Genomic DNA, 18841 nt, shown 5'->3' with positions numbered 1-18841 from the left:
GTTTGATTTGCTAGTAACACAAAATATTGGAAGTATTATATATCTTTTTTTTTTAATGGACTATTATTCAAAGACAATACACACTATGGAAAGATAAAAACAAATATTTTGTCTTTATTCTCAACATTTTAATTCTGTATCACTACTTTATAAGGGGAAGAAGGTCTCAAAGAAAAGAATTAGAATAGGAGATGAAACATACACTTACCTTACTTAACTTACTGAGGACAGGCTGAGAGAGCTGGGGTTGTTCAGCCTGGAGAAGAGAAGGCTCCGGGGAGATCTAATTGTGGCCTTCCAGTACCTGAAGGGGCCTACAGGAAAGCTGGTGAGGGACAGGGAGTGTAGTGACAGGACAAGGGGTAATGGGTTTAAGCTAAAAGAGGGTCGATTTAGATTAGAGGTTAGAAAGAAATTCTTAGCTGTGAGGGTGGTGAGGCACTGGAACAGGTTGCCCAAAGAGGTTGTGGCTGCCCCATCTCTGGAAGTGTTCAAGACCAGGTTGGATGAGGCTTTGGGCAACCTGGTCTAGTGGAGGGTGTCCCTGCCCATGGCAGGGGGGTTGGAACTAGATGACCTTTGAGGTCTCTTCCAACCCAAACCATTCTGTGATTCTATGACTACCATTGAAAGTAAAGCACTATACAGCAGAGTCACCATATATGTGATTTACTTCATCAAGTTCATGCAATGACATGTGATTTTAAAATTATTGGTAGAATATTAAACATAACTATAGCATAATATTGTGAACATGCACATCCAGATTAAATGGTTAAGAGATGCAAGAGTCAGTATTTCTACAACAGTATTACCTAGGTCAAGCACATAGTTTATTTTCCAGTTTGTCTTATTAAAAACTTATTGCTTCATATTTTTTGTTTCACACTTCAGTGATGTGAAGGGAAAAGGCAGAGAAAAGAGTTCATGATTTTGCTGTCACTACTACTTGACTGAAGACCCTTTCCTATGTTAACAGCGCAGATAGATTCATTTTGGTAACTGTTTCTTGGCAACAGGAAGGAAAGTATGTAACATTTGGTTTTCTTTCTCTTGTTTTTTAACCCCACAATAAAGCATACAGTTTGAGAGTTAAAGAGACCACAGACCTGTGGTACTGCAAATTATTTTGCCTTTTTTCCATAACTCTTCTTGAAAATATCTGGCTGTTCAAATTTTAGAAAAAACAATAGGATTTAGGTACATGTTGCTGCATCTACAGGTAAAAGAATAGTAGAGAATAGATTCTGAATCAGATTGCTTAAAGAAAAAAGTATTACCTATTCTGTGGATAACCACATAAGTTTGCCAAATAGTCTGGCAAGAAGTTCATCCTTATTAGCTGGACTGTCAAACCTCTGAGAATTTTAAAAGGAGAGAGAGATTCAGACATTCTTGACTTGGAGTGCCTCTCTCGTGTGTGTAGATTAGTTCTGTTTAACCATGACCTCGCTGATGTAAGTCTTGTTTTGTTCATCAGCCTTTCAAGGCTAGAACTACCCTACAGAGAGTCCTGAAGAAACTCAAACCCAACCATTTATCTGTATTTAAAAAAGCTGTCCTGTTATATATCTAAAACACTATGCAATGCAACTTTTAATATTTTACAGTGTTGTAGACCCATATGGAGTTACAGTTTAACTGAATACTGTTTGAACCAAAATTGGTCTAAGGGGCAGAGAAAATTTACAATCAAAGCAGACTATTAATTGAAATAGAAATGCCTATTATTTCTTTATTAATGTATGTTTGACACAGTTTCCATTTGAACTGAAGAGAAACTTAATATAATACTAATTACTATGAGTTTTCTTAGTACACTTGAGGAACATGCCCCATTTCTCATCTTCTGAGCATTAATAAATATTGTATTAAAGCACTGTTCTAAGGTCCTTCAACTATCTGCTCTTCTATACACATTCAGTTACACAGACTAATATACATTTTATGAACTGTGTGAGATGACATATATGGCTTACAGACTATACTTAAGATACAATTCAGTAACAAATTGAAATAGATTTAATCATATGCAAGCACAAAATCTCTTCAAACATAGTCACGTATTTTTCAAACATGAAGACAAAAACTCATTTGGAGTAGCAGTAGCATCTGCTTTTCACTCAGCTAATATCTTGGATTTCCCTCTGCTGTAAGCTATGCATCCAGTATACAAAAAGCATGCTAAGACACAGAAAACTGGCACTTCCAGAGTGTTACGTTAAGTACAAAACACATTTCTGTTTATTTTTCCTTTTAGCTTTTGGGACATAAACAGCCATATAATGACTTGGTATTTTTATTACTACTATATAAACTCAAATACAAATAACAATTATTGTAACTTATAGTTCTGAAATTAAACAGCAGGTTAGTAGCTTAAAAGGCTACTGTATTATACTTTAATAATACTGCATTAAATATCAACATGAGGATAGCTCAGTTCAAGAACTAAACTTTTTAACATTTAAACGCAATGGTCTTCCATTCATTTTGCAGACAGCAAAGCTTTTGTCATATTCAGAAACCTGAATGAAATAACAGATTAGTGAATAAATTTTGATATTAAGCGTAAATGTTAATATTAGGAAGGACTACTACTACATCTACTGATGTAGATAATCTTTGGCTGGTGGGCACAATTGGCCTTTCTTCTTTTATACACTCTAGTCAATCTCAAATCTCCTGACGCAATGCAAATCTAGTAGTTTTAGCTGTCCTTCTCTAGGAAGAAAAAAAAAAAATTGATATTTCAGTCATGTAAATCGGTGAGGTGAACATCCAGGTATCACTTCAACTATAGGCTTATTGCAGTACTAGCTGTGTAACGTATAACCCAGAAATCCTGTTCTTCTGCTCGAAGAAAGGCATTTCATTAGCCTGAAAGGGGAAATCTGACAATGCCACGTGTTGAAATACTTCATTGTCATTTGGTGCTACAGAAAAGTGTGCTGTTTGTCCTCACACTCTTCGCGCAAGTGTGACTGTTTCTCTCTAGTTAACAAATTTTAGCTTGCATTAAACCTTATCAGTAAACATGGCAGTACTGCAAAATCAGCAATTAAGGCCTCAATAGCTTCCACCAATTAGGGCTGTCGTGTGCCAAGAGCTGCAGCAGAGACAGATTGTGCGCCGGGTTTATTAACTCATTCTTTTTGCAGCGGAACAGCCAAGTGCCTCTTCTCTGACCACATTAAAGTAGATATAGTTGTTTTACAGTGACATACACCTCTGCCTTGAAAAACAAAACAAACCTCCCAGAAGGCTGTGAATTTTTCGTTTGGGAGCTCTCTCATCTATACCAAAGTGACTACCGTAAGTGAAGTGCAGCCTACGCGTTGCTGTACCTGTTGCTACACAAACAGCCCTTCTTTTATTGGTTTCCGTTTTGAACCATCTGAGCCAAATCTGTTTTCCGCCTCTGTACCGTCACCCCCTATCAGGGCCTTCTCTGATCCCAAGAACACTGTGTAACGCAAGTGCTCTGATGGGGACTTTAGTCATATCGGTGACCGTTTCTTCCTCAGTTTGGAGGAGAAGGGACCTGTTAACAATCAAGCTTTAGAAATCCATTTGCATAGACACGATAGGCAGAAATGGATGATAAATTTAGATGGAGAGAAATCTTTTCAGTGAAAAAAATAACATGGGACTATGAAGGATAGCTTTAACATTTCAGATGTTAGAGTGTAAGCTCTTTCAGGCAGGGACCACGACGTTGTTAGGCATTTCTGTTCTCCCCAGCACCGTTCGACAATGATTAATTTGCACTGCAGCACTAGAAATCCTGAACAATTATACGCTGTGGTCTTCCAAAGTGCTGCATATCTTCAGCACCTTTTTTATTTAAATGCAGACAAAGAGGCAGGCCTATAAGAAACCATATTATGAAAGTCAGATTTCCTTCAGCAAGAGAATACACGTTTAAGTCTCACTGTTATAAAATGTCATTCACTGCATCTGTCAGGATAATCAGAATGCAATATTAACAGCAATTCACATCAAGTGCATTTAATATGATCATTAATATTTCAGTCTGATTTTGAAACAGAAGAAAAAAGGAGAAACCAAGATGCGTATGTAACAAAATTTATATTTCATGAACCTTAATTGCTGTAACTAGGGCACAGGGATTAAAAACCTATGCCTAAGGCATCTGGTCCTGAGAACAAAAATATTACACAAGAATTTCAATTTGTGCTTTCAGAAATTAAGTTTTTTAACCCTCTTGATTCTGAAGAAAAGCTGAAACATGAAATCTGAACAAACCCCATTTCCATGGGATGCATTCCTAAAATTACTTATCTGTCTACCTAGAAAAAGAATTTTGAAAATGAGGAATTGTTTTATTCAGCTTAGTTTTTAATAGCATTTTCTGGAATTGATTGAACTTTACTTTACGAAACTGCTGCAACAAAGGATTGAATAAAACTTGATCAAAATTTTCACTGCTATGATGAGCCCTGTGGCTGGTGTGTAACACCTGCAAGCACATACATTTTCAGAGATATTTGCACAATCACGGGCAGATTTGGCCGTCTTTAGCAGAGGCCCTTCCTCTGTATTTGTATACAAATTCACTGCAAGCCTAACTTAATGAACACTAGTGATGATTAAAAATGAAGAATCTCTTGGTAATAAAGTATTGCCAGTTGAGCTGCTTCTCTTTTCACTGTTTCAGTCATAATCATCCTAAGAGCTATGCAGGCAGTTACGCTTTGCTCTATAGCTCTCTAAAGTTGACTTCAAAGGGTAGCAAGTAGCATTCCCTATTTCTAATCCCCCCGTTTAATTCAGTTCATCTACTGCACATCCGGCTCGGCTGTGAGCATCAGCAAGAGCACAGCTGTGGCACTACTCCGGGTTAGCTCAGGTCAATGAAAATCAGTATCATTTACAACTTTTTACATTTTCCTGGACTGAAAAGCCTGACATAACTGAAGGAGGCTGCATTTCTTCATACGCTTTTCTACTGACCAGTGGATATTTGGCCCATTAGCTCAAGCTTTTTTAATTAGTACAAGTAAATCAATTAAGTATATTAAGACTTGTATCTGTTTGTTTAAATGAGAAAAGGTATTTACTCTTTTAGTAATTTCCAGATTACAGAGAGGAAAAGTGTTAATTTTGCTATCAGATGAACAATGCTTTATCTACAGGCTAGTCTAAGAAATGTTTCATGTAAGACAGAGATGGGGGAAAAAAAGAAAAAGGATTTTGAAGAATTAAACAAAAGGCATCACCTCACTACAGTTTTAAACTCATTTTTGTTCACATTGCAGTGGAGGAGAGATTCACCCAGAATATTACTATAAACCACAGAATAACATTATACAGAAACACAGCAGAAACAACCTATTTGTTTTTCAGAGGAGAAAAAAAAATAAAAACAGATCACAGGCAAAAATTATTTTCTGACATCAAGAGTTCTGAAAAATACACCTCCAAAAACGTTTTGAAATGTATTTAACCTCTGGGTTCTCTTAGGACATAAACTGCATTATGGTATGATCGTGTCAAAATAATGTGTCAAAATTGTATCAAAAATATTTTAACATCTATAAAATATACACATTTACTTTTCTATTTTCTCCTTCAGTTCAAGAAATCCCAAAGCAATACATCTAAACATTGTAGGTATATTATCGTATAAAAACTGTTAGAGTAACATTTATCCTGAAATAAGTACAGTATGAGGCCCACCAGTACAAATTTTTCTCTCATTGCCCATAAATCTCATCTAACTCTATTCTATGGCTTCTCCACAGATTCCTCCCTATGCCTCACTGCACGGCTTCAGTTTTCAAAGCACCTCAGACACCTAACTCCGATGGTTTAACCAATGTTCTCCACCGGTTGCTAAGCTGTTATCATCAGCTACAGCTCCCTTTCACAATTTGTTAAGTATTGCCTTCTTCCCAAATGATTAGGAAGTGTTTGAAAACAGTCATGTCTAATCATCCTCTACAGGCATTCAGACCTAATTCTTCAAAATAACATGAATCTTCTGAAATGGTAGTGACCCAGCAATACCCTGTTTTGCCTCTGGGTCCTGGGCAAGTCCTTTACCGTGCAATAGCTTATATTCTAGAAATAGAGCCTTTGCATTAATGTATCTACTCTACCTTTAAAAAACTGCAGTCTTCTGATTTACTAAGAACTCTGGGACCATAAAAATAATTCCATTCCTGTTTTTCTGCAATGACATAAGAATAGAGCAGTCTGCTTCCTTTCTTTTGCTCCTTATTCCTTCAGCTATATTTTTAATATTTATATATTTAATACATCTAATGCCATTAAGAGGAATAACCATTGTCAGAGATTCTTTTCCAATAGGTGAAGTTAGATCTAATAAAAGGACCAATTACGTACACCATAAAGAGCTGATCTAGTTCATCTACGTGTTCACATTTACAACAAAAAGTAGGATATCTTCCTATTTTTAACATTTCCCTTTCTCTTATTCTTTAGGATGGGTCTACATTAGAATTTTCATGATTAAAAAACCCCTAAACCTCAGGATTATTGAATGATTGCAAAAATGTAACATGATGAAGCTACTGGGTTTCATTAAACTTACTATTATCTAAGTGTGTTGACACCGCATAAGTTTAAGAGTACATTCCACCAATATGCATCATAACAGCAAATGCTACCCAGTATCCTTTCAAACTTTTGCTTTGAGCTATGACCTAGTGAAGAGAATACAAATTTTTTGGTGACTTCAAAAGGCTGCAGAAAAAGACTTTTATTTCATTAAAGGCAAACCAGTATCCTGATAATACTGGCTGCTGCAATGCTGCTTCTGCAATTGCTCATGCTAGCATTACTATTCTGGACAAATCGTAATTTGATTAAGTACTTTTTATTGAATCTCATACATTTTTCTTCAATAAACGCTTCTGTAGTTGCTTCTTTATTGCACATACTGTGTAGGTAGATTTCCTCAAGAGACAACGCATTTTGTCACCTCCAGACTCTGCAAATGGAGTCAACTGATTCATCCTACAACCTGCACAAAGTCCCACATGCAAATATGTGCTCCCTATGCCGAGCTCAGAGATATTTATGGGTAAAATGCACAACTTAAGGCTAGGTATTAGTATTACTAAGCAAAAAGCTTCACATAAGCCTAAAGGGTAATGGGTTTTAAAATTGTTTTGTGGAAGAATATGTCTTTTTTAAAATTTGGAGATGAGAAAATTCCAACGTCTTCTCTGAATCTGACCGGCAATGAGCTGCACCAGCAAAGGAAAAATATGTTGTAGGAACATCACTAATCTCCCCTTTAAATGAGGTTGTAGCATTGTGTGATGTGCATTTGACAAATATGTCTAATTTCTCCATGTCTGCAGTCGGCAATTTACATCCACAATTGCAGATCAGTAACCCTAGAAGTTATAAATTGTCTCATGGACCACATTCAGCTCCTCTGCCATTTAAGATGTGAATAATTGTACCTTTAACATTTTCAATGATATCTACTTTTAGAAGTGAAACCATTCAAGACCTTAGATTTTGTGCTACAAATAAGGAGTAAGAGACATAAGTCCTATCAAAGTTATCAGCTTCAGACTTCTTGCCTTCCTATCGGTGACACCTGTTTCTAAGATGAAAACTGATAAGCAATTATTTCTATCAGTAAGATCAGGGGGAGCAAAATATTTACTTTCTTTACATATAAAAATTAAAATAACAGATACCTGTACAAATCCTGACTGTAAAAGAGAGACATCTATTTCATAGAAGAATTCAATGAAACTTATTTTCCAACCAAAACCAATAGTCTTCATACAACATTAAAATAGACAGTGACCCTGCCTGAGCAGGAGGGTTGGACCAGATGACCTCCAGAGGTGCCTTCCAATGTCAATCATTCTGTGGTTCTGTGACTCAAACTATTAAAAATAAATTCTGAATTATTCCCATATTTTCCATATAGTGGTAGTACCTAATAACAGTTCTGACCATGATCAATGCTAGCCAACTTACATATCTAAAAGGAGAATTTATCAGGCATTTATAGTTGAAGCAGACAAAATAAAGAGGAGGTGGATTAAAAGAGATTATACTCATTTTACAGACAGAAAACTTAAGCTCAGAAAGCCTGTTTCCCATTTACATTAGCAGCATTCTTCACTATGCTGGCAGTATAAGGGGCCTTAATGCAGCTTTAAATTTAATTTATGTAGTGTACAGTGGGCTTAGTATAATTGAGAATAAGGCTGGAATGAATCAAAGTGCTCAAGATTACAAATTACATCTCTGAAAAAAACCCTAAAATTTAACTCTTCTCATATACAGTCCAACATGTAAGAACAAAGATTTCCATCTTCTGGAAAGAGGTTATTTCATTAACAGTGCAAAAAGCTCCAAAAAACCTTACTGTAGTTTAAGAAACAAGGACTACAGGAAAAAAAAAAAAATCAGTAAAATATCTTTTATTTTACTACCCATCTTGTTACAACTATGGAGAATTAACCTTCTAGCTTTGCTGTTCTTTCACATACATACATATATATAAACACACAGAAATGTTTTTCTCTTGAAAGGCAAAAAGCAGCATTACATTTCTCCACACACAAAAAAATTCTCTGTGTATTTGTATCTCTGTAAGTCTCAGTCTTTGTACGATTATCAGTAACAGTACACACAGATGAAGTTCGAAAAATTGTAACTTTGAGAATAATAATACCAAGCATCAAATACTTCTTTGATACTCAGAAATCAAGAAACTTATTCTCAGATATGAAACTTAAGCCATCCCAGGTGAAGAGTCTCAATCTCTCTCAGACAGTAGGTGAATGCCATGCAACTTAAAAGCAAGAATCACTAATACACAAGTAGGCAATATGACTGACGTAGTATTCGACCTTGCATAATCAATAGAGAAAATGACGTTCATTAAGAATGATATCATATGAGAAGCTGAGGACCTTCAGTGCCTGCTACAGAAGTCAGAGAGATCTGAATGTGTTTAGCAACTGAAAGGACCATGCACTGAACAGCTATAGCTTGCTTTTGTTGTGCCAAAAAATGTCAGTTCTTTTTCTGTTCTCGTATGCAAACTCTACATCCTGCTGAAGTATTCACAGAAATAATTTAAAAGTACAGTTTCAAGAAGGAAAATAATTACCATTCAGAGAAAGTATTACTATTCTAACTGCATCAACAAAAAATACTTTCATCAGCAAAATAAATTAATTTGAAAGTACCTTATTATTATCATACTAATCTGGTGATTAATAATTTAGTATATCAACTGCAGTTAAAATGGAAGTTTTCTCCATTCTTAGTTATTTGATTTTTTCACATTCTCTCATCACATTTGAACTACATAATACATTTACTGTATCAGGTAGATACTTACTGAAGACTGCTTTCTCTGTAAGTAGTCACATAAATAAGAACAAAAAATAAAAAGAATAAATATAAACTATATTTATCATAATAATGTCTAAGGGACAACCACAAATGTGGTCTCCTCTTTCTAGGAGATGTGCAAAACAGTGATTATGACTACTCTTTCAGAAAACTTTTTTATTATTACTTTGTATGACTTCACATATTCTTTTCTCTCTGCAGGAAAAATAAATGTTTGTGTGAGAAAGGAGAATATACCAATTCACTCTGAGGGCAGAGGATGCCGGAGTGTCTAAGAAAGTATTCCAGAGATTTTTAAAGTATCATGAGCTTCCTCCTCAAAAATGGCCCTAATTTGGTTCTACAGCAGTGAAAAACTTTTGATACTAAACTTTGCTATTAATTCTTTTTGCAATGAACAGGTAAGGGAAACATGCTGAACAGCCGTTTCTCCAGTAGGCAGATAGCGTGTAACTTTTTTTCCCCAGATCTAGTCAATGCTGTGTGTTTCTAATTCCTTACAGACACATTAACGAATACAACCTTTCCAAAGTTCAATCCAGATAAGCTGGAGACGATGAAGGACAGTTTGGCAGCTGAACAACAGAGAGAAATAAGATCAATCTTTTAAAAGATTTACACACTTTCATTAATTATCTTCCTAATTTATGTGCTTCTGAAGTGAACAGTAATTCCTTAGAGGCTCCATTTGCATGGTCTTGTAACCTCTTAGTATGATGGCAATAACACGTTTCACACACTACAATTGTTAAAAAGCTGCAAAATTATTTCGCAGTGGAGTTCACAGAAAGGAAGTATATTTCATCAGTACCTTACAGACTGCATTATTTTTCTTAATTTCTAAGTAGAATTCAGTATTAACATTAATCTTCAAAACTCTTCACAGCTTTAGTCTCAGCTTTCTGAAAAAGACTCTGCCTGTCCTAGTCAAAAAGAGTACTCCTGGAGTCAGCAGATCCAATTCTCAAACCAGCTGAAAATCTCACTATTTGGAAATCTCTTGACTTCTACCAAGTTTTCGGTTCTGGTGGTTTGCCAGCTGCACTAAACAATCATGCAGATTTTCTTCTCAGACATGATGTATGGGTACGTATTCTGAATAGTAAAAAAATAAAATATAAAGCATTTATGTGACACAAAAGTGTTAAGATACAGCAACCCTACTCTCCCTCAACTCTTCTTTGTAAGTTTGCAATTTTGTCCTATTGTATACAAACTTCCTCCACAAGATTAAAAGATTGCCTTTTTTTACCTTTGGTGACCTTACTAAAGAAATTTCACAGTATTTAGAGATGAACTATGTATTTTATCTGGAAAAAGTTTTCAACAAAATGATGATTAATTACAATAATACACCAGTATCTTTTTGATTCTTAGAGCTGCATTTCAACTTGAAGAGATTAAAAACATAAAATGCAGCACAACATTTACAATTATTATTTTAAATATAACAGATCTGAATGGCTACAGTATACAGTAAAGTACCCACATTTTGGTTCAGTAACACATTATTAATTTAAAGAACAGTGAGGGATATAAATCAACATCCATACATATTAAAAAAATTTCACCTTCAGCAAAGAGAATATTTTACATTGCTTGCTATGGTTGCATACAAGTATATTAACGCTATCATGACATTTGTTCAACCTGCAGATCTTTTACACAAGCTACAATAAAAGACAAACTTTCCAGGGTAATGTTGACCCAAATCCCTTTATTTGTCTTTAAAAAAAAGAAGAGAGCATTTCATAGCATGCTTTTTTAGAAATTTCTCATTAGTACCTATCTAAAGTGTATTCTCTAAACATAGTCATATATATAAATGTATAACTAACAACTGATTCACATATACTGTTGCCTGAATATGTTGTTGCCAGGCAACCGCTATAAAGCATTTTGCACTGCTTGCAAAAATCTGAATGAATGATTCAAGGCAAGATTATTTCAAAAAAACTAGGAAAACTCACTACTAGAATGACATGAATAATTTCTTGTGTATTTCAAGGATTCGTAGAGAATGTTCCTTCCATAATTACCGATTTGAGAAAGGACAACTCCTTTGAGTAGGATTTGAAGGGCATTTTACAAGAAGGAAATTCACGTTCTATGCATGCAGCTAATGTTACCGCCAGGACTCTGAACCAAAGCCACCAAAGTTAATGGGTTCCTTTAAATTGACTCAGAGTCTTTTCATCAGGTCTTTAACATCCATTGTAGGACAAAAATGACAGACTCCTAAACAAAAACCAGAAGGCCATCACCTCACAGGAGATACAAATAATCTCTCAACAACATTTTACCATCTCACGATATGCAAGTGAAAGAGGTCAAGTCTACAAGCACTTCTTTATGAAATCATCATACAGCTAAAATATAATCTCGCTGAGGCTAATGATATTACACACAAGAGTAAAAATAGAAGCATCTATAATCCACTGATAACATGGAAGTGATATGCTATCTGCAAAAGAGAAACCATTTGTCCCTTTAAATAAGTGCCATCCATTACAAAATTAATAGACCTTTGGCTGTCAGACCTCTTGAGAATGCAGAAGTGCAAAAGCACACCAAGAAAAGCAACTGGTAAGCACAGCAACTCTGAAGTGCTTAACACAAGCCTGACTCACAAGTTTCTTTAAACACAAACATTCACATAAAAAATTTGCTGGACTTTTTGTCCTTGTTTACAATGGCTGCAAGGTATTTCTTTCCATTTCCTGCACAATATGCTTAATCAATAAGAACTGGTCAAAAGCTCAAAATGATTGTTATTTCCATAATGACCAAATTGGAAATCCATATATTTTCCATTTAATTCTGCAAGTACATTCATGTAACTGTAGCAAGAAAAAGTACTGAAAGCAGTAATTATTGGTATTTTAAATGATACTTTCAGTATTAAGTAGTAAATGTGACTAGCTTCTTTAATGGATTACAGTGAAATCCTTTTAATTCCGTATCTCAGGTTGTCTTGAAGTGGCGTGAAAAAAGGAACTCCTTTACATGGAAGAAATCTGGCACCTAAATCCTGTCACTCTTGAGTTTTATTAAAATTAAAATAAATTCATTATAAATAGGAATTCAGTTTTTAAAGTTTCATTTGAATTATTTTCATGCTCTGAGATGTAATTCATAGTTGAGGTCATCCGTCAGGATGCAGTTATAAATGGTAGTCTCAGCACTTGCGAACAGACTGAGCAGATTTGCCATTGATAATAATATAAAATAATCTATGGAAAGGATATCCATTCTAGGCTGCACGATTTACTTGGGCTTTTTTATTTGTTTGTTTCTTACAACATGCTACGACAACTCAAAGAAATAGAAGAACCTTGACTCTGCCCTCCATATTCATCATGACCCACTTGCAAAGCCGCTGCCATCAATCAATGCAATCTCAAACTCAGGACATTTTGCAGATCCCTTCACTTTCTTCACCCTGAATATATACACAATATCAATTAAACACTAGGATTTTGTAAGACACGTACTCCACTGTTTCAGGAGGAACCAAGCTGCAATCAGAGGTTCGTATTCATAGCATTGTTAGTGCTGACTGATTGAAGACGGGGTTAACAGCAGAAGGAGAAACACTATGTTCATTTCCAGAAAAGCTACCTGTAATGATCTAAAAGTGTGGTTAAAAATAGGGTTTTTTACATGGTAAAACTTTTCATTTGGTGACTAAGAGCAACTTGTTATTTATTACTCAATCAAGACTGACTGGCAGATACAATTTTCTCTTTGGATAGTGATATTAGAGTATAAGCTGAACCACTCAGGAAATAATTCTACTCAGTATGTGGAAACACATAAAAACCAGTATTTATTCACCAACTGAGTGAAAATTTCCGTTAGATAGGATTCTTTTGTTCTGCAGCCAAGGCATGCCAAAAAAAAAAAAAAAACAAAACCCAAAAAACAAACCAAAAACAAACAAACAAAAAGATTATAACTTTGAAGGTTGATACGGGTCAAAACAAGACTACCGAAGTGACACAATGCTCGTTTTTAATTAGACTTCCTAATGTGACATCAAATTGTTTTTCTTCTAAGAAACAGCACTTCAACAAGGCATGAAATCCTTGCAGCTTAGTTTATTAGGAGGCAACAAAGGGATTCAATCTGCTACAAGAAAGTTTCAGCCTATGAGCACAGCCAGCGCAGTATAAAATTGTGTCATATGAATTTTAATGCAACACAAGTATGAAAGATTCTGAAAGAACAAAGGCAGCACAGTCCTGTTCCACACTACACAAATGACCTATTCTGATCTGAACAGCACACCACATTACAATCAAATTTATTTCAAAGGAGGGTCACACAGGTCAAATGTAATGGCTGCAAGAATGAGGTATTTCCTTTATGTAGTATTAGAAAAAAGCAAAATATCAAACGGCACAGGAATGCCAGAGCACTGAAAAGAAAGGCATATTTAGGCTGCAGGGAAACAGATTTTAAAAAGATGTTTTAATTACGGTTATTCTCATTGAGTATAGCTTCTAAGTTTCAAAGTTACTTGCGATACCTCGATGAAGATGTCATGTATACATGTGAGATTGTCTACTATACAGGCTTTAAAAATATATTTAAAATTTCAAGGCACCATAGAAATGTTTTATATACAGCTCATGCTTAACAACAGTAAGGAGACAGGCTAAGTGGTCTAACTGATTGGAGGTCTCTTCATGACCTGACACCTCCATGGCACAAACCATGATATTCCCAAAGGAAGCAGAGGTCAGATTCCAACAACAGAGAGGCTGGTGAAGCTCCTCATTTGGCAAGCTGACTATCCAACCCCACATCGAAAGAAGCTACTTCTAACATAAAGATATCAGAACAATGCGGTCTACTTGAAAATAGTGGACTGTCACAAAATACACAGAAGTCCATTAAGATGTAAATCCAATGGCAGATGAGCACTTGATGATTATGGTTAAAAGAAGGCAAAAAGTCTTGATGATAAGGTATCAGTAAACAAAAAGGGCAAATTCTCACAGTACTTCTTGGCATGTATTCCCATCAAGACTTAGGCCTCATCTTTGACTTCAGATAACCCTTCTGACCAGAATCGCTTACTGATGGCAAAATAGCTCCGAGTCCTGACCGCTTGGTTCAGAATGGACATTTGGCTGTTCTCCGTGACTGGAGACAGCACTCATGCATACTACAAATCTAATTGGCATAGATGTGGGGAGTAGGTAGCCAGGCTACCAAGTACTTAGAGCAAGGTATAGCCATAGTAAGTCAGACGTAAACATGTGATACTTTGTAAAATACATTCATAAAGAGTTTCTGTTTTACAAAGCACAAAATCAATAAAAAGTGGCAATCGGAAGACTTATGAGTTGGGTTTTTGAAAACAAAATTCTTGGAAAACTAAGTTCTACAGGAAAGTTCATCCCAAGTAAAGGTTGCTGCTGGGAGTTTTTTTGTTTGGTTTTGGTTTGTGGGTTGTTTTTTTTTATTTAATAAAATGAAATATGCTATCTGATTTTGCTCTATGGTATTATGTCACTCAGCTTCACCTGAAACTTCATAGGTTGCATTATATTGAAGTATCTTCCATGCGATTCCCAGCCAGGGCTCCCTCAGTCACAAAACAAGACAGAATAAAAGCTGCACTGGAAGAATTTCCATAATGAGTTGGCTACCGGCCTAAAGGTTAGAATTAGTTTTATTGCCCAAGTCTAGCACTAAAATTGGTATTAGTCACCTCAGCTCTCCAAGTTCTAATCAATCTACTTTTCAGGAGACACTGAAATATGCAAAAGATGTAGGCTATTATGAGCAAATAAAATACAATAAAATCAGTAACTTCCCCTGTGTAAGAATGAAATATAACCAGCAAGAGATACAATTCTATTTACGTATTTCAAAATGATCTTAGCCTTAGTTTCCAGAACCCCGAGCTCTCTTCCCTCCTTTCAATATTTTTGGGAGGTTAAAAATATTCGTTAACAGACATTTATATCCATGAAAACTGATGTATTCAACTACATTATGACAGCCTAGTGTAATTCATTAAGGTTTGGACTTGGAGATAGACATAAGGGAAAAAAATACAAACCTTTAATGTTTCACTTGGTGAATAAAAATTGTATTAATTTAGAAATTCAGTCACAAGAATCCAATTAGCTATGGATATATACACACATATTCATACCTTTCAACCATCACACTCATTTGAATTTTTATGCTATTTTCTATAAAATATAATCCATTTTACATTGTACTTAATAGATTTATTCAGATGTGCATACCCATATGTCATATTTAAGCTTATACTACCACCTGCCTGAGGCTGTGCACTCCAAATTGTCACCCCCATACACCTCTTCAGTAGAGGAAAATCCTCCATAGACACTGTATGAACAGTTTCACTTCTGCTTAGTGTAGAAGTATGATAATCATTTCAACGATGAATAATATCCACTCAAAAAAAATGCAGTTATACATCCCCAGCCAAAAAAATCAGATTAATGTCTTCAAAACAAAATATTCAAGCTACTTAAGATACGCTGCAATGAAATATCACTGTCTTCATAATTTCATTTTCACAAGTCAGCAAGTATCATCCAAGATTACTGTAATATGAACACAACATTTGTTGCATATATGCTATACACATAGTTATATAAAAGTATTTGCATATATAGAGATACATATATACATAATTTCACACTTAAAGGACTCTGAGATACTTTCAAATACAGATTCGCAAATCATACAGATTAACTCTGCCTCCAACTACCAACATCAAGGTGATGCGATACCATCATCTCACTGCTTTGTATTGGGCCCATCTAATCACACTGCTGAGCTGGGGAAAAAAAACCATGAGCAAAGGTTAAGCAGAGGACTGCCAGAAACAAGCTAAGGCTTAGAAATTGCTTCCTCTGATAGACTAATGCTTGACTGATGCATGGAGCGACTTGGGTTGCAAAATCATTAATAAGAGCATCCATTCTCTTTGGATTTACACCATCTCTCAAACATTTGGAGTTGGCACTATTAAGGACCAAACTCTCTGTGCTCTTTTGGAATTAACAGCTCTGCCAAAGCAGCAAAGTGCTCCAAAGGTCAATTTATGATTAGTCTCCCACCATCCTGCAAACTGTGTCTGCAAGCAAAGCACCGCATCTGGGGGAAAGGAGAAGGTGGGAGGAGGAGGAGATAAATATTAGCACTGTGATAAGCTCACAGAGCACAACTTGGAGGAGGGCAGATTTCACACGGTCCCTGCTTTGTTAGGTTTTGGGGAAGCAGGGAGAGGCAGCCCACCTTCCTGGAGAGGAGAGTAAGTAGGGACTCTCCAATTTCCTGCACACTCAGAGAAAGAAAACAAGGGTGAACCCAAAGAAGAATGCCAGCGCTCCTCCCAGCCCCAGACAGGTTTAGTCTCAAACCCAGAGGGACCCTGAGCTTTGGGGATTATTGGCAACATCAGTAGCTGCGCAAGCCAGCAGAGGCCTTGGGGCTTCCAGCTCCCCCGAGCCTTCTCGTTCTAACACACACAAAGGGTAGAAGAAAGCCCGAACTGATGAGTCCCGGGAGCGTCTGAAGTTTAGGAAATCCTGGCCCCTGCATGCACTCTGCTCCAACTTTACTGTCTTTTCAAGGCTTGCTGTACCCCATCAGGGAAAGTGCCCATGGCCAATCTGATAACACGGTGTTATCTTCGTTCTCCTTTAGCATCCCAGTGCATATTGAGGCTGGCCACCCTCGACTAAGAGGCCGTGCCCAGTTTTAATCACAGTCAGCCTCTGCATCTGTCCGTGCGACTGTCAGCCCCCTTCCCTCCCCGCCAGCCCCCGGCCCGCTGCAGGCTCTCCTCCCCCAGCCCCCCATGCCCCCGGGCACCAGCCGCCCCGCTTCTCTGTTACTAGCAGGCTGCTCCGGTACCAGCCTCCAGTATTTTCAGACCTTGCCCTGCTTGAAGACATCCCTTTCCCAAAACAGGAGAGGGAGAGAGGGAGAATCTGCGCACAAAGTTTTTCCAGACCCTGCCTGCGCCTTTCTCCCCCCCCCCAAGCCCCTGCCGGAGGCATCAAGGCGAGGGGCGGGGAGGGACGCCCAAAAGGGGGTGCCTGCCCCGGCCTGGGCTGTGGGACTCGGGGAGGACGGAAGGATGGGGCAAAGCTTTCCGCGGACTGTGACCCTGGAAGGCGCTCGCTGAGAAAGAAGGGAGGAGCGGCGCCTTGCCGGAGAGGGGAGAAACCGGCTCCCCCCGAGGTGCAATGGCAGCGCATCCCCACCGACCCCTATGGAGAGGGAGCAAAGTCCGAGCAGCGACGGCGGCAGCAGCAGCAGGTCGCCGCGCCCCGCGCTGGCGGCCCCGGCCCGGGGCACCACCGCCCCCCGGGCCGGCGAGGCGGCCGCCAGCGCCTCGCCCCCTCCCCAGGCAGGGCCAGCGAACGGAGAGATCACTCACCCCCAGCTTCCTGCTGCGGATTTTCACGTAGCCCTGCTTGACTATATCGTTAAAGTTGGAGGCCATGGCCAGCGCTGCCTGCTTCCTCGCCTCCGCTCCCGGAGTCCTCCTCCTCCTCCGCCGCCGCCGCCTCCTCCTCCCCCGGGCCCTCCCGGGTGCCGCCGGCCGCCGGCTCCCGAGGCGCCTCTGGCATCCAGGCAGCGGCAGGCGCCGCGCTCCGCCCGCTCCGCGCTCCTCCCGCGGACGCCGCTCGGCTCGGCTCGGCTCGGCTCGGCTCGCCGCGTCGGGTGGCGGCCACCCGCTCCGCTCCCCACCACTCCGCCCGGCGGCAGCTCCGCGGCTGCCCGCGCCTACGGCCGGGGAGGCGGGCGGGGCGGCGGGCGGAGCAGAGCGGGGACACCGCCCCCGGCGCCGCGGCCGCGGAGCCCGCCTCTAGCGCCGGCCCTGTCCGCCGCCGGGGGTCGGGGTCGCCCGGGCTGGTGTGCCCGGGGAGGCGGCGCGGGTCTCCTGAGCCCGGTGCGGGTGGGGTGAGCCCCACCGCCGCCCCCGGGCATGACGCAGAGCCCAGGCCAGATGCTGTCCTCGGCCTTGGCGATTTTACGCACTTTTCTCCAGGCTGCCAGATCGCTGTGGCCGCGGCATCCCCCGCTCGGGTGGCAGATCCCTGCGGGAACGCGGCTCCGGAGGGCATCTTTCTGCGTGTGTATTCAGGAAGCCGCGTAGACGCCCACCGCCAAACAATGAAATATTGTGTCAATACGGCCAACTCAAGGAAACAAACACTTAAACTACAAAAGTAAAAAAAAAGAAATAAAAAGGCACAAGTCCCTCTGAACTTGAAAAATGAGGTGTCTCATGAGAGGCATTCTGTGCCCTCCGCAGTGATGACCATGTCTTTAATTAATTGTACTGCTCCTTGAAGTGGATATAGCAAAAAGAATGACTTCTGAAAAGAACGACGTTTAGAAAAGATCAGGAAGGGGAAAAAAAAAAAAAAGTTGCTTGTGTTTGCTGTAG

The 18841-nt window shown here is 38.9% G+C and overlaps 1 protein-coding gene across 1 annotated transcript in view; it reads right to left on the bottom strand.

Moving 5' to 3' along the window:
• Positions 1-18046, bottom strand: part of DOK6 (docking protein 6) — a 266352-nt gene extending 248306 nt beyond the window's left edge. Inside the window, exon 1 of the mRNA XM_054817397.1 lies at positions 17825-18046. Coding sequence (XP_054673372.1) covers positions 17825-17890 — 66 coding nt within the window. The 5' untranslated portion in view covers positions 17891-18046. The remainder of the gene's footprint in view (positions 1-17824) is intronic.
• Positions 18047-18841: the final 795 nt, after the last annotated feature.

Source organism: Grus americana, chromosome 2 (assembly GCF_028858705.1).
Source record: "Grus americana isolate bGruAme1 chromosome 2, bGruAme1.mat, whole genome shotgun sequence".
Lineage (NCBI taxonomy): Eukaryota > Metazoa > Chordata > Aves > Gruiformes > Gruidae > Grus > Grus americana.
This window is presented reverse-complemented; position numbering and strand designations above follow the sequence as displayed.